The 17,151-nt window shown below is 31.5% G+C and overlaps 1 protein-coding gene across 10 annotated transcripts in view; it reads left to right on the forward strand.

The window, feature by feature from the left end:
• Window positions 1-16,665, forward strand: part of LOC134725816 (WD repeat-containing protein 49-like) — a 54,555-nt gene extending 37,890 nt beyond the window's left edge. For 9 of the 10 annotated variants that reach the window (XM_063589992.1, XM_063589994.1, XM_063589991.1 and 6 more), the window contains 18 exons: window positions 761-989; window positions 1,878-1,924; window positions 2,315-2,452; window positions 3,070-3,336; window positions 4,943-5,134; window positions 5,477-5,740; window positions 6,351-6,515; window positions 6,781-6,933; window positions 7,309-7,493; window positions 8,266-8,403; window positions 8,670-8,806; window positions 9,666-9,811; window positions 10,321-10,491; window positions 11,049-11,130; window positions 11,621-11,778; window positions 13,653-13,757; window positions 14,338-14,487; window positions 15,053-16,665. In XM_063589992.1, coding sequence (XP_063446062.1) covers window positions 761-989; window positions 1,878-1,924; window positions 2,315-2,452; window positions 3,070-3,336; window positions 4,943-5,134; window positions 5,477-5,740; window positions 6,351-6,515; window positions 6,781-6,933; window positions 7,309-7,493; window positions 8,266-8,403; window positions 8,670-8,806; window positions 9,666-9,811; window positions 10,321-10,491; window positions 11,049-11,130; window positions 11,621-11,778; window positions 13,653-13,757; window positions 14,338-14,487; window positions 15,053-15,307 — 2,982 coding nt within the window. In that variant the 3' untranslated portion in view covers window positions 15,308-16,665. The remainder of the gene's footprint in view (window positions 1-760; window positions 990-1,877; window positions 1,925-2,314; window positions 2,453-3,069; window positions 3,337-4,942; window positions 5,135-5,476; window positions 5,741-6,350; window positions 6,516-6,780; window positions 6,934-7,308; window positions 7,494-8,265; window positions 8,404-8,669; window positions 8,807-9,665; window positions 9,812-10,320; window positions 10,492-11,048; window positions 11,131-11,620; window positions 11,779-13,652; window positions 13,758-14,337; window positions 14,488-15,052) is intronic. The other variant, XM_063589990.1, reaches the window with a different exon arrangement.
• Window positions 16,666-17,151: the final 486 nt, after the last annotated feature.

Consider the following 17,151-nt stretch of genomic DNA (forward strand, 5'->3'; position numbering starts at 1 on the left):
CTGTGCTTAAAAGTGGTATTAAAACATAGAAAATCAAATCAAACTTCAAGATAATTTTTGCATATAACCTAATGTCTGGGCCAAAACATTTGCTCCTTTGACATTGACATGTGATATAATATTAAGACAACGTGTCACATAAATTGGTAGATATTTCTAAAAACAGTTAAGATGTTTGTTCATTTACTGTATGTGTTATTATTAATTGCCATAGAAACCTTTTCAGGTACTAAAATGTGTTTGTACTATTTCTTTCCTCATATATATGACTTATATAGATATGATATAGATAATGGGGAGACATGTTTTAGTCCATTAAAACAGTTACACATAGTTTTAATATGATTTGTTGGCCACTTATGTGTCTTGTGTAGACGAAACCTAGTCTGGCGTATCAAATTATTATCCTGTTACCTTTGATAACAATTAGTCTTGTATGGTTTTATTAAATTTTCAGTCATTAGATGTTTTGAAGTTAAGTATGACGTCTATTTTCACTGAACTAGTTCAAATTTTATTTAGGGGCATGTTGAGGCTCACCTCTGGGTCCAGGATTTTCTTGCTCCGTTGAAGACCCATTGGTGGCCTTTGGCTGTTATCAGCTCTTCCGTCGAGGTTGTTGTCTCTTTGACATATTTCCAATTTCCATTTTCATATTTATTGATATGGGGAAGGAGATCTGCTACTTCAGAGGTTTTATTTCCATAAATAACCACCCAATATTTTTATTTGATAGATAAAATATTTGTTTTGTTAACAGGAAGGAGTGATAAACATATGGCATCCACATATGAGTTATCCAGAAAAACATGTTGTCATGGTGGATGAAGGTACAGAACAGTCCAATCAAAAACGTCGTTACAAAACATGGATAACAGATGCTGTATACATGCCAAACTGTAACAAGATTGCTATAGCAACAACTAGTCGCGACATCAGATTCTATGATTGTTCTACAAATCAGTATTATTTAGAATTCCATTTACATGGTAAGGCATGCCAAGATTACTTTTAAAGGTATTCGTGATTGAAAAGTAAACTGATTGCTTTACTTCATTGCTTATTGCTTATGTTGTTTGAAGTATAAGAGTGCACCCAGTCATTGAATGAAATATTAGTAGAATGTGCCCAGTCATATATAAGCAGTGTATTAAGAGTGGAGCTGGCTAATCTTTAATGGTACTTTTATGCATAAATATGTCATGATGTTTTTCTTCCTTTGAAATACAATGTCATCTTGTTTATAATGGTTTATAAAATAATTTAAAAAAACTGGAAAGAACAACTGAGCTTATCATTGAAAGCCATTGTATGATATCATTCAAGATATCATGCATTTTCATGTATCAATTTAGAACCTCATCAGTGTTTCACTCTCAATATGTCCTCAGTTTTTGTTCTAAAAGATATTGTGTTGTTGGTAAAACTTTAATAAACTGCTGTATTGACTAACAGTTTTTCTGGTTATTTAGAAATTTTCAGGCATACATATTGTCCTTCACAAATACAGTAGTATGTTGAATGTGGGTCTCATTGGGGTATAAGTGTGACGCGGGATTGCCGATTTTTCGTAAGCCTGACACGGGAAAGTCAAATTATTGTGCCGTGAAAACAGGAATTAAGGTCTAGCGGGACACGGGAAATTACAAAAAAATGAGAATTGCTTAGGTACATAGTATAAGCGGGATACGGGAATCTGACAAGCAGGGTCCAGGATAAGAACTCCCCAATTGAATGTAACTAGATTAACAGCACCTGATAACAGCATTAACTTTCCACCTTAAAAATCCTCAGATTTACTGACAACTGCAATAGCAGTTTAGACAAAGTGTTGTAGGGAACCTTACAAAGTTATAATTGGATTGTTTTATTTTCAGCTATGACAGATGTAGCCAGTTGTTTAGATTATTGGTATGATCACAAGGTATGCATATCAAAATTATTCTTTTCTAGGCCACACTACTAAAATTTTTATGTTTTACTTTGGCAATCTCAAAATGTAGAAATTGGATAAAGATAAGAGTAATACAATTTATCAGATTTAGAATATTGAATATTTATCTGAAATGAGCTACAAAAGATTTTGTCTAAACAAAACTACTTTTATAAGTACGATTGTAGAAGTAAAAATGATGATTTTAATTTCTACATAGTAGTTCCCTAACAGTCCCTCATTGTAACTGGTAGGAGTCACCTCTGGTGCAATACATCTGATTTTTAATGATTATATTTCATTTCCCAAACAGTCCCTCATTGTTACTGCTTGGAGGCGACTCTGGTGCTATACATCTGATTTTTAATGATTACATTTCAGTTCCCTAACAGTCCCTCATTGTTACTGGTAGGAGTAGACTCTGGAGCAATACATCTATTATACTTCCAGAGACCTGTCACCAGACTGTTCTCCTCTCAGAATAAGAGTGAAAGTGGAGTTGTCAGGGTTCCATGGAATGTAAGTATACTGTCACCAGACTGTTCTCCTCTCAGAATAAGAGTGAAAGTGGAGTTGTCAGGGTTCCATGGAATGTAAGTATTCTGTCAATCACAAAAATCAAAGTTATTTCCAAGATACAGTCTATTGTGTCTTGTGTGATCTTCAAAAAGGGAAACTGATTTTAGGCAAGTGGTCTCTAAATAGATTTGAACAAATACAGATCCCTATAAGGCCTTTACTAATGAGCAAAAATTGAACCACCAATAAAAGTGTGTAATAATTTGCACTTTTTCTATAGACTTTGTACAGGGGTATGCAGAGATTGGCAAAACCACAAAATCAAATTGTTATATGAAATGTGTTACTGAATATGTTTGGAAAAAATCATAACACTCACTTCAAAAATTTTGACTGCATTGCTTGTATGCACTGTTTCCTAAAATGGCAATAGTTAATTTTACATTATTGTTCATTGTTCAACAAATGTCAATAATAAATGTATGCAAAAAGTGTCTTGTGTTCAGGTTACAAATATATCAATGAAAAAAAATCAAATGATATTGTTTTATTCAATAAAAAATAGATATTTACAATTCAATTCAATACTAAACTTTGTTCTGATATTTGATTGACAGAAAGTAGCCGTCAACCAAGACAAAGAGGACAAAGATAAAGATGACATGAAGAAATATGTCCTGTATGATAAGATGTACCATGAGAAGCCACGAGTGGTCCCTAATGCTGTCAGACAAGTCAGATATATCCCTGATAAAAATAGCATTATTTCATCAACTAGTAGTTCAAATAGATCCCTTGTCATTGCTAATGTTACTAGTTATCAGAAAGAATCAAAAGAATTCACAGATAAAGTGTTCAAAGAATATGTGTTTAACATAGACAAGGTAAGAATATACAGTTTATATTACATTTATTTAGCAAAAACATTACATTCATTCACTGACAGCAGCAATTGCAGGCAAGACACAGGGTTCTATGAAACCTTTTACAATTTTTATGCCCCAGACATCAGGGAAGGGAAATTAAGTTTGACCCTTGTTCATCTGTTCATACATACTTCCATCCATGTTCCAAAGTTGGTTTCTGTTCACTTACTTAAGTTTGCCTCGACCGTATGGTATGAAACTTATACACTAAGCTTATTTATAACACCAAAATACAAATCAAGTTTGAAGTTTGGGGCATCACTTAAACCATCCAAGAGTTATGCCCCTTTACAATTAGACAAATTGCTTAAGTTTTTTTGTCCCATCTTAAACTTTCATTTGCCTCAACCAAATGGTATGACACTTAAACACAATGCTTATTAACACAAAATTCAGGTCAAGCATGAATTTTTGGGGGCACCACTTTATTGGTTTTAGAGTTATGCCCCTTTACAGTTGGAATAAAAAATTTCGTTTCCGTTCTCTTTCTTTAGTTTGCCTCAACCAATTGCTTTGAAACTTAAACACAATGCTCATCATAACAAAATATAGATTCAATTTGAATTTTAGGAGTGTCACCTGTATTTTTCTAGAGTTATGTTCCTTTACAAATGGGAAAATTAATTACAACAAAATGCAGATTAATTACAAATTTTGGTGGTGTTGCTTTTTAAAATCGTTCTAGAGTTATGCTCCTTTACAAATGGAAAAATTGCTGAAATGTTTCTTTCTGTTCTCTTACTTAAGTTGCCTCGACATAATGTGACGAGTCTAACAAACAATTGTTATTAGAGGGTGGTAAAGGGTTATTTTCGTGCAACGTTTTCGGCCTATTTATTTCACGTGTTTTCGTGTTTTGAGGTTTTATTTCTCGTTTTCTCGTGTTTGTTAAGACGTGCGTGCCTCGTGTTCTCCTTTATTTATTTTCTGTATTTCGTGTCGGTACTCTTAATTTCTCGTGCTTGTCCCGCATTTGATTTAAAAGTAAACTGGGACTTAATTCAAAGTCAATTTGGAGATTGTTTCAAATTATGTGTTCCCAGAATATTTAAAATTGCTATCAAATTAATTATTATGAATAATATTTTTCTTTCAAATCAGTTGTAACTAGCGGACGCTTAATAGTGATTGCAGGGTCATCATGTCCATTTAATAATGACAAGATGATCTCTAAGAACGGCTAATTAATACACTATTTTACTTTTTCCATTAATATTTACGATTCTATTTCTCATGCTTCGTTTTTTCCGATTTTTATATTCCGTGCAACGTTTTTGCGATTTTTATTTCACGTGTTTCCGTGTCCAGGTGCCCCCTTTACCACCCTCTTATTACCACAAAACTCACTTCAAGCTCTAATTGGGTAGCTTTACTTTTACTGTTCTTTAGTTATGTCCCTTTATAACTTTATATGATCTGCAAGCGGGGGCAATATCTATGTCCCATGGACACATTCCTCATTTATTTGAGGTTTTTTAATCCTGCTTGATATTTCAGCATATACAGCTTTTGAATTTTTGAATTTATTCTTTTTAACAACAACCTGAACTTGTTTATTTTGTAGGGTGTAGAGTGTTTTGACTTTAACAAGAACCTGAATTTGTTAGTCACTGGAAGTTTAGACCATCTTGTTCGACTTTGGAACCAGTATGTACCAACCAAACCCATGTCAGTATTGGAAGGTCATGCTGTCGGTGTCATAGGGGTCAAGATACACGAAGGATTAGAGCAAGTCTTCAGTTATTCAAAGGATGCTGTAAGTTTAATAGATAGAATGGATTTTGCCATTTTTGAATTAAAATACATATTGGGCAATATTTTCAACTTCATACTCCAAAATATTTTGGTTAGTAGACTCTAATTTGAACTTTGATTACTGCAAATCCTTGATGACAAATAAAAAGGCTAAATTTGTCAATGCTATTTTAAAGCATCATTTAAAAGAACACGACTAATATGTATATAAACGAGAGTGTACTGATACAGTGAATACCATGTCACATTTTCAAACAAATTGTGAAAAACAATATTTTAAGAACAAATTCAGTTTTAAGTTGACATTTTAAATACATGTACCTGAATAATTTATGTATTGTAGGTAGTAAAAGTATGGGATATTAAGGAACAGTCTTGTCTACAGACAGTGGGCCTCAAGTTTCCCAATAGTATACATGGTAGAATGCCAGAACATGGAGAGTTTCCTATTCATCTTCAGTGTTCTCCACAAGATGCCCTCCTAGTCACATGTAATGATTACATTGGCATGCTGAAACTTGGACGTTCAAGTCAGCCCACAACCACACATACAGTCACTCATGATACACAGCTCTGTGGAGCTATTTATAATCCTTTCTTTAAACAGGTATTGTACAAGTTAGCCCACAACAACACATACAGTCACTCATGATACACAGCTCTGTGGAGCAATTTATAATCCTTTCTTTAAACAGGTATTGTACAAGTTAGCCCACAACAACACATACAGTCACTCATGATACACAGCTCTGTGGAGCAATTTATAATCCTTTCTTTAAACAGGTAATGTACAAGTTAACCACTCACTGTACTCATGCTTTTAAGATGTAACTCTTGTACTTAAAATGGGGGAAAATATCAAATAAACTGTCTAGCAATAATTATAGTTGATGCAAGTCATAATTATATAACATAGATACAAGATGTGGTATGAGTGTCAATAAGACAACTCTCCATCCAAGTCATAGTTTGTAAAAGTAAACCATTATAGGTCAAAGTACAACCTTCAACACAAAACAGATGAGTTGCGAGTTAGGCAAATATTTTTTTAAAAACATAATGTGAAAGAAATGAATGATAGCATATTACAGCTACAGCAGGAGTAAGCAGGAGTAAGAGTTGAGATATATTGTGAATAAAAATCTAAAAGAAAATAGAACAGTCCACAGATATAAAGAACCATAATTAGATAATTCTGTATCTGTTTTGTTACTCAGGTTGTAACTGGATGTGATTCCTCTAATGTTGCTGTATGGGAATTAGAGAGTGGTAATAAATCTATTGTATTTTCCAATGCTCATGGTAATGAAGAGATCACATGTATGGTGTTTGATGAATCATGGAGAAGACTGATAACAGGAGCCAGGAATGGAACCATAAAGGCTAGTATTGTTATTAGGGTGACTAATAAAGAGAAATAGGAATATAATTTTTCATGACGCTCTGCCTATCAGGTACTTTGAACGGTGATTTACAGCATTTCTCCAGTTCTTGTTTTTGAATTTGTATTTGGACAACACTTTAAGATCCATAGAATGTTTCTTTAGCATGCATGCATTTTATTAAGTAAGTTCTTTTGGGCTGTCAGTGTTAAGTAGTTGTGTACAAGTGTCATTTTAATATCATTTTTTTTTCTTCTCTTTTTAGGTTTGGAACTTCCAGAATGGTCATAATTTACATAAATTAGAACCTGAGGAGGAGGCTGAGGTGACAGGAATTCTGCCCCTTGTGGACATGAAAATGATTGTAGCTGTTGGCTGGAGTAGGAAAATCACAGTATATGATGACTCTGATCCTGATGTAAGAAAGAAAAAAATCAACTTATTTCGTTCAGGCACATGAAAATGTAGTGGAGTTATTTTTTAGTTCTCAACCTGCCCCTCTCTTAATTTTGATCAAGAGATCAAAACATACAATAGAAGCAATATAGGAAAAGAACTTATCTTTTTAATAACAGTACATTGGTAATCCAAAAAGTACAAATAGACAAAATTAAAAACAAATTATACAGTTAATGAAGTCAAGATCAAAGTAGTTAAATTGGTGACATGACATATGCTGTCCTAACTGTAATATCTGTTTTCTATATTCATAGAAGATTGCATGAGGCAACTTTATGATCACTACAGGAAAACATATAACATACAAATAACCAATTGTATTACATATTTTCAGAACACTTACATTGCTCCTAACTCCCACTGGAAAGGTGGACAGATCCACAAAGATGACATTTTGACCTTGGATCATTGTCATCCACATTTTATGGCTACAGCAGGATATGATGGGGAATTGTGTGTGTGGAATTTGGAGACAGAGAAAATATATTTACGTTTAAGACAAGGACAGCCTTCTGACATGTATGTGTTAATTGTAATGGCCTTAATTTCTTTTAAGCTCTCTTTTGAACTTTGATGTTAATTGAATATGTGAATTTGAAATTGATAATGATAAAAAATAAAAAAAATGTGGCAGAACATTTTAACCAAGAGGATCATTGCAAAGAGGACATCACTGTTCAGGTTCTACAACAGATTTATGATAAATCCGCAAATTACAGGAGATATATTGAGGCACAATGGATGCAAAAACTTAATACAATTAAACCATTTGGAGTTAACGTTAAAAAGGAATGACTTTAATTGATCAAAACATATAAAATTTAACTTTAATTCATGAAAAAGTATTGTGACGTCATGTTATTATGACGTCAAAGTATTATGACGTCAAAGTATTATGACGTCATGACGTTTCCAAGGACAATTAGCTATAACATCTTATCAATGATTGAATGTAATGTCAGCCATGTAGTTGAGAGGAAAAATAAAGAACTGAAGAAGGCCATTGGCCGAAACGTCTTGAAAAATTGGTTTATTTAAACAATTATATAAAGTATGTTCCCTATTGGAATTTTGAAAACAAGGATAAAAAATATACCAAATTTATATAATAATTCATGTTAGAAATATGTCAATGCAACCAATTATTGATTATAAGAAATCTGCATCTTTTAGAACTTTTTAAAAGGTTTAAAAAAAATTTTTGAATAAGTTCTTCCCTTCTGACATTTTTCTAATAAAATCAGTGCAAGCAATTATAGATTAACATTTTGTATTTGTTTTTGTTTTTCAGCTCTAAAGCAATAGAATTTTTAACTAGTCAGACTAGTAACTTGAGTAACCAATCAACGCAAAATGGTCATCTTCCAAAATCAAGACCAAATTCACGTCCAAATTCAAGACATCGCAGGGGTCACAGACTTCCTCAAGGGTGAGTACAAACAACTATTGAATAAATTATTTCATTGTTACAGAGAGTAATTTTATTTGTGAGATGATTTAAAAAAATAAATCAAGTCAATGTTTATAGTGTTTGTGTCATGTTATTTGATTAATACAAACACCTTTGTTGTGAACGAATGGTTAAAAGCTATACTTGAATGTGTTTGTTTGAAGTGTTATAACTTTTAGTTGGTCTCATCAAATTTAGCATGCATGTTTATATGAACAATTCTTAAAGTATTTGTATGATTTTAGGCAGTCTGCCCCTGTAGATAAGGTATTGTTCCTGAAGACAAGAGTACCATTTAGGCAGTCCGATGGTGCACAGCTAGTATCTAGTGAGGCAGGCAATATCTTCTGGTGGTCATTATATGGTACTAAACAACAAATAGGTCAGTATCAGTATTAACAATTGGTATAAATTTGTTCAAATTATTATAGGATCGTACATAACTTTCCGACCACAATTCCTCTGCTGAAGGAAAAAAACAACTCCCTGAAGGCAGCTTACAACCTTTTATAATTCATGGAGCAAACAAAGTGTTAGTGGGAATATATTACACTTTTAATGTAGGAATCACCCTGTCTGTCTTTCCGCAACAGGTGAACAATTATTGATAAACTTTCAATAATTGCAAAACACTACCCGAGTATGTTCATAACGAAATATTATCATGGTCTTACATATTAGGGGAGATAATCAAACTTTTTTACTTCAATGATGCAGTTGGTGGCAATATTCTCTAGACAATACAATTTTATCTAAATTTCATGATAGATATTGATAAAACTATATGCAGTTATATAACTCTTACTGAGAATCATTGGTTTTCTTGTTTGAATGGTTTTAGTCTAGTAAATTGTTGGGCCCTTTATGGCTTGCTGTTCAGTGTGAGCCAAAGCTATTTGTTGATTGACCTATAATGGTTTACTTTTACAAATTGTTATTTGGATAGAGAGTTGTCTCATTGGCACTCAAACCACATCTTCCTATATCTAACAAAAGGAATAGACTTGTAGTCCAGCATATTAAAGGGGAGATAATTGAATATTATTCCAGGTTATTCCTATATTCCAATGGGAAAAAAGGCATCTGTTAGGGGTATTCTCAAAGGTTGAGATAACAAGGGTTATGAACAAAAGTTAATTCTTTACTCTTATACTGGGTAAAGACCAGATGATGTCTGTGTCCCTGATCAAAAAAATTAATCTGTGCAAATCTAGAGGTCACATGTACTTTTATTATTTCAGGTTATTTTTATGCCCCTGATGACAAGGATGAATCTGTTTTATCCATGTGTACAGATCCAGATAATGACAGACTTTTTACCAGTGATACGCAAGGAAATATCAAAATATGGGACATCAAAAATTACTGTATAAAGGCAGAAGAGAGGGTACTGTATAATTAAAAATTATTAAGTTATATTGCATCCCTTGTCTAAAAAATAATTCTTTCACACTTTTCTCGGGTACAGAATTAATATTTATATTTGGTCAGCACTTTAAAAGGAATGATGAGTAGTAAAATATGTGCACTTTTTGTGATTTTTGAGAAAGCCTGTTCCTGTGTTTAGATACTTTGAATTATGAGTAGGGTTATCTTTTGTAAGACCATGCATCCATTCTTGTTACTGTTTAGTAGCATTTATTTATGAATAATAACTAAAAGGTGTTAATTCCTGTTTCAAAGTTCTGAATCACTCCCTCCACAATTCTTAAAAAAAATATGCTTCAAATGTCAGACAACAGTTTTTTCTTTGGTCAAATTTTCCTTACAGGGAAACAAAAAGGTTGGAGGTTAAGTGCTTCCTTTTGTAAAAAATAATGTGAAAATTTCAATAAAGTGATGATTAGATATACCAGCCCAATGAAAACTATAATTTGCTTGAATTTGAATTTTCAGAGAATTAAATCTCCACCTCCTTTACTAGGGCAGTGGAAAGCACATGATTCACCAATTGTCAGTATAGAATACATCCTACATGAGTCTGGAGAATATCTAGTCACAGCATCTACAGATAAAACAGCCAGACTATGGACAATTGAGGGACACTATGTTGGTACTTTTGGACAGGTAACTTTATACATTAACTATTTAATTTATGGGCAATTGAGGGACACTATGTTGGTACTTTTGGACAGGTAACTTCATACATTAACTATTTAATTTATGGGCAATTGAGGTACACTATGTTGGTACTTTTGGACAGGTAACTTCATACATTAACTATTAAATTTGAATTAATGAGAGTTTCTTAGATAGGATTTTTATCAAATGGAAACATTTGTTAAAGTCAGATGTTATGTATTTTGAATTGAAATTTTGTTTATGTCTGTATTATAAACAGGACTAAATAAAGCCCTTCTATTGTGGATTTACTTTATTTTCAAAAATCACTGTTGTTACTGACACATCATAAACACTTAATAAAACTCAGCTTGATATGTTAGAACATGTCATTTGTTCTTAAAATATCTATCAATAATTTTGCTTTTTCTTAGGTATTAAACCATACCAAACTTTTATAGAATAAGAATATGACCAGAGGTCATTTACTAGGTTAAATCTTAACAATGGCTGACCAAAAATATATCAGCTTGTAAATTAATGGTTTGATTTATTTTTTCTAGAAAAAGTCCTGGAATTTAAAGAACCCTATGACTTGGATGCACCCAAGGACACCTTGGACTACAAACTCATCAAGTAATTCAGGTAATACTCTTTTGGAAATATAATCAGGACAAAGAGATGTAGTATGGATAGCAATTAGAATATTCAACAAAGACCAAAGTAAAGGTTTTAAACATCTTGTGATCATTTAAGATGTCCTGATTAAATTTAGTAACATAAAACAAAATAAAAATGAAAGACAGCAACCACATACAGCTACTGGACTACCGTTCTTTGTAAGACACACAGAATTGATGTGTTTATGGGTGCTTAATCCTCCTCTAACCTTTGACAATGGTATAATAGAACAAATCAAACGTAAAAAAATGCTGTGAAAATTGTAAAATCGTATATGGATACAAAAATAAGTCACAAAATGATAAAAAAATCAAATTCACATCACAAACAAAGATAAAGCACAGCAATAAAAGATTTTAAAAATGTTTGATCTGAAAAGTTTCCTTTATTTATTATGTGTAATTTTTGTGAGTATGGTTAACTGTCATCTCACCTACCTTAACATCTGTTTCAGATAAAAGTGACAATATATCTGATAAAAGTGAAACAGAAAGTAAGAAAAGTTTAAATGACAATGAATCTGGTATAAATAGTGACCTGAAGAAGAGTAAGACATTGAGTAAAGATGCTGAGGCTGATGTTAATGTAGATGTTATAATGAAAGATAGAGAGGTACGAAATGCATATAGATTAGTGATATTATCATACTATGGAAACAGATATATTCTCATGTGTTGATGTAATTCATTAATGGTTACTTCATTTGCATTTATGGTTTCAACTATGTTGGTTTTCAAATCATGGTAATTAATAACATTTAGATCAGTGTGACCAAAGTTATTATTTGGACCATTCACCACTGAGGAAAAAGTAAACTCTCTAATCTGCAATTAAAGAAAGAAAATTTGGCGTATTGCATTTCCGCTAATTTTTCAAAGTCCCAATACTACCTTTCCGCAAATTTAAAGTATACGTTTCCGCAATTTGTATTTATTACTTTTCCGCAAATATACCTGGTAAATTATAAAGATTTGAATGTACATATTTGATAAATTATTTATTTTTTATTTTTAATAAAGAAAATGTTCTGATCTCAGTATAGCTACAATTTACTAGATATAAGTAGTTGACTCGGGTAAGGATGAGTTAAACTTCATTGAGAAATCTATGGTTTGGTTTAATTGCCATCTGATATGATTGAAGAATGCTTTGTTTATTATTGCTTTGCTTCCGATCAATAGGTATTCCTTAATTATTTGGGGAAAAGTAATAATTTATTTTTTCCGGAATAGTTACTTTTTTTCGGGAAAAAGTAAAATATTTATTTGCGGAAACGTAAACTTTTTTTTCAGGAAACGTCATCTTTTTTTCGCGGAAAAGTAATGCCAATTTGAGGAAACGTAAAACGCCTATGGATGTATCCTTACAAATACATTAATGCCATGTCTTTGATGATTCTTTCTAATTGAACATATATAATGAAAATCAAATATATACTATATAAGTGTGTGTTTATTGCCTTTGGAATAAGGAGATAATTCTATTTAAATTACTTTAAATAAAGAAGACAAAACCAAATTAAAAGATTATTAGAAAAAAAAAAATTGGAAAAAATGAATTACATTGATCAGCTCGAAAAAGGTTTCAAAGTTGATTATGTGAAATACTCACCAAACTTCAGGGATTTATGATGAAAAACTGCATCATGTAATGTAAAATTAACCATATACATAACTTTTAGGTGTAGAAATTAACTAGATTTTTTTATGTACAAGCAAGGGAAGTGGACATTAAATTCATTCTATGTCATTTTGCTGTGGTACTTAATTTTCTATACATCTTTGTAAAAGGAAGAAATGGAAAAAAAAATGTTCTTTCTTTCTAAGGCATGTTATGAGAAGTACAGATGTTTTTGATAAATTATATCAATGTTAGTTTTATTTTCACCAGTTCTCCTTATTACCATGTAATAAAACGAGTTTTCATCTTAAGGTGGTACCTAACACTTCAGGGAGATAACTCTGTAAAATCAGCTAAACATTTAATTACTTTGTGTTGTAAAAGAAATATTAAGCTTCTCAATGATCAAAACTGGTGTTTGTCAAACTGCTATATAACCAGTGTATTTTTTTCTGAAAAAAAAAAACGGTTGGTTAAAACTTTTGAAATTTTTTGAAAATACTTTGTCAAAATTTTATGAAAATTAAACGAGTCAAATTAATTTTAAAGTGTTGGGTACCATCTTAAGTCACTACTACAGCTAGTATAGGAAACATAGCTGCTGTGGTTCTGTCATTTAAATTATGGATTTTATCTTGAAGGATTCCCGTAAACAAGTAAGACATACACAAGTTTGTTGTCACAAAACATTTTTCAGATATTGAATTAACAGAATTTTCACTTTTTTTTTTTTATATAGAACAGAGATTTTAGAAAACCAGTAGATTTAATAGTTTCTTTAAACTAATCAAATATTGAAGTTGGCCTCTAGTACTATAGTCATAAGCTTTTTGATCATCAGTTTTCTATTTTGTACATGCACACAGTCCATTGTTAATGGTGACATCACTGAAGACCCAACAGATACCAGTATTTTAGCACCTAACCTTAAAATCAGGGCACAGACATTTGCACTGGGTGACAGGTCAAAGGTATATGTCACAGATAATGTTTATGACACATTTTAGTAAGTGTGTCTCATATATTTCACAAAGATCATTTGTATATATTTTTCAAAATGCACATTGCACATTAGACAAAACACAAAACATTGTCTTCTTATTAGACAAATGATAATTTAAGATGAAGCACATGTGGAGATGATGATTTTTTGTATTGTTTACAATTTTCCAGAATAGTTTTCAATGAATAGGTATAAAACTTATGTTTGGTATGTGCTTACTAGTATATTGATTCAAATGAAAACTCATTTTCTACAAATGATGTTGTTTTTAGGTGCAAAAGGTATGCAGATTTGATTAAGATCTCACCCCTATATTTAAATTGCAATTGTTTGTTGTATGTAAAATTTTTATGGATTTTTACTTTCCTGCAGTAAGTTTGCATATGCAAATTCAGTGGTAGTTGAATGAAAAAATACTTATTGTCATTGAATAGTTATTGAGTTATTTCTATAACTATATGTATTTTGTGCACAATGTTCCCTGTTGTCTTTAGAGTTCATTGCAAAGTTTAACATACTTATTGATGTGTGAAAATAACATTTTTCAGACGATATTAGGAGCAAGAGTAACACAACACTTACAAAATGTCAAAGAAGCTAGGAAAGAACGACGTAGAAAGTTTGGAGAGGAAATTGATTTCAAATCTACCCAGAGATATGGCAAAATTTGTTCTCCTTTCCAGGCAGTTCAGACAAAGGTTTGTAAATTGCCTGGTAGAAGTTATATACAATACAACTTTTTATGACTTTCGTCTCATGTTCTGATTGTTAGTCTATTGGAGTTCCAAGTTTCAAGTATTGTATGCCTCATTAAATAAATGGTCTGATCATTCCTCTTTCACTTTTACGACATGACATTTGATTTGATGAAACAAATTTCAGTTAAGTCTGGGTTTTAATGAATTGTAATACATGTAGTTGGTTTGATACACTAACAGTTCAATCACAGTTTATAAGCCTTTTGCCATCACTTGGAATCATTCCCTGTCTGCCATCTGTTGTAAACTTAAAAAAAAACTTATACTGCAAAATTATTATAACAATTGAACCCAAACTTTACATGATTTATCTTTTTGATTAACTATAATAAAAAGTGGATGCAAAATTTCAAACTGTGTCCTTGTCTTATTAGACTGGTAATTCAAACCCCAATGATGTGTTGTCATATTCTTTTAAGTCAAAAATTTGCTCTCTTGGTAGGTAATTGTTTGATCAATTAGACTGACTATTTTCTGACAAACAATAATATTTATTTATTTTCAGGACATCAATGAGTCTTGCCTGCCTACCAATCTTCCATTAAGTCAACAGATGTTAGAGCGAGGGATCACGGCCATGACGGATGACTTACTTTTACAGTTTGACTTCTCAATGGGAAGTATGGACACACCTTCTGTCGACACGGAGAAAAAGAAATTAACTAAAACAAATCTACCAGAAAAATCACAAACTTCACATGGTAGAAGATCTGTAGTCAGAGTTACACCACCCTTTAAGAAAAACAATACAATTTTATAAGAATAATTATATTTACACCTATGTCTTTCAATGTTCTTGTGTTTTATAATTAGGTCTAACAAATTATGTTTTTATGGTTTGGTAGGTGAAAAGTTTTTGATGAATTCAAAGTTGACCTTAATCTTTATAAAAGTTTTTGGGCGGCAGATTGATATGATAGACAGTTGATAAACACTGAACACATTATTACAATTATTTTGCAAATGCTTCAAAGATCAAGTTGGGGATTTTACCTACTGGTATGAAAGGTCTTTTTTCTTATTTTTTTGTTATTATTGCTCTGACAGAAACTTATTTATATATAAAAAGATAGACATTACATAAAATGTCTTATGTGTTTCTTATTGTGAGTCAAGCTGTATATGAAAATTATGTATGATAAGATCTTGAGAAATCTCATTGTATAAAGGGACACAACTTTGTGTTAACCAGTACAAAGGGAGACAACTTTTGTTAATCAGGTAAAAGGGGGGGGGGAACAACTTGGTAGGAAAGGTAAAGAAACCCAACCTCTAGTGTACTGAATGTACAAAATAAACTTTCAACAGTTTGTTGTGGGTGTGCTATGTTGAACTCTTTCCCACAACTTTAGTTTACCAGTTATAAACAGATTAGTTATGTTAACCAATATATCTGTGAAATATTTTTTGTTCTCATTTCACTGTTAGCAATGAATTTTACTGAGTGAAATAAGGCATGAAGTATGGTTAAAATACAACTTTGTAGTACATGAAATTGCCATTATAAGCCTTTGGTCTTTTAAAAACTCATAGTGAGGATCTACATGTAATCACGTATGTAAAAAAAATTAATTTATACAATAGAATTTTTATATTTCAAATTTGAGAAAAGTGTAGAATTTGTGTTATATGAGTATTTTTGTGATATACTTAGCTATTCAAATATGGTTGTTATCATTAGTTTTTTGTTTTTTTGTTTTTCTGAAAAATGTATGAAATAGTATCTGATGATGTTTGCATGTAAATTTTCAATTTTAAAGTTAGCAAATTAAGAAGCCAGTATTATACAGTAATTCAATATCCACCCTTTTCTACTGATGTTACATTTAAACAGTTTTCATTTAACAGACATTATTGCTAACATCAACATAATTTTGACTTCAGTGTATTGTTGACTCATAGACAGTCATACTACATATTTTATATTACAATATTGGTCCTGTGTGAGTTTTTATGATATCCGTCCTGTTATATTTTGTTTTCAGATATTGTTATGTACTGTATCAACATCCGTCCATGTTATTTGTGCCATATTGGGATGAATTTGGTTTTATTTTACTTGGTTGTGATTTATGGTTATGCAAAAATATTCTTGATAATAAAAAAATATGGAACCAATATATGTCTTATTCATTAATTCTCTTTTTGAAAAGAAATAGATGTACAATTCCAGTTTTTCGCTGTTTACTGTATAAAATTCAGCTGAGTTGTAAACGCAATAATTTTAACTCACATTTTGAAATATTTGATATGGATTTATCTCAAAATCTTAAAAAAAATAAAATCGCATTTAAGGCTAAAATGGCAAAACGGCAATAATAAATGCACCCAATAGTTTCTGAATTTACAGTAGTTTTCAAACACACGAAAAGATTCAAAAGGGACATTCAAACTCATAAGTTGAAAATAAGCTGACAATGGCTAGGCACAAAAAAAAAAGAGACCAAAATATAAACAAAAGTACCCATAACATATCATAGAAAACCAAAGACTGAACAAGATGAACTGCATTACAAGAGTGCACACACTGAAATGTCTCGCCTTCTTTATATTACTAATCATTGATAATATGTTGATAGTCCTAAGTATAAAGCTTTATTACAA

Source organism: Mytilus trossulus, chromosome 7 (genome assembly GCF_036588685.1).
Source record: "Mytilus trossulus isolate FHL-02 chromosome 7, PNRI_Mtr1.1.1.hap1, whole genome shotgun sequence".
Taxonomy (NCBI): Eukaryota; Metazoa; Mollusca; class Bivalvia; order Mytilida; family Mytilidae; genus Mytilus; species Mytilus trossulus.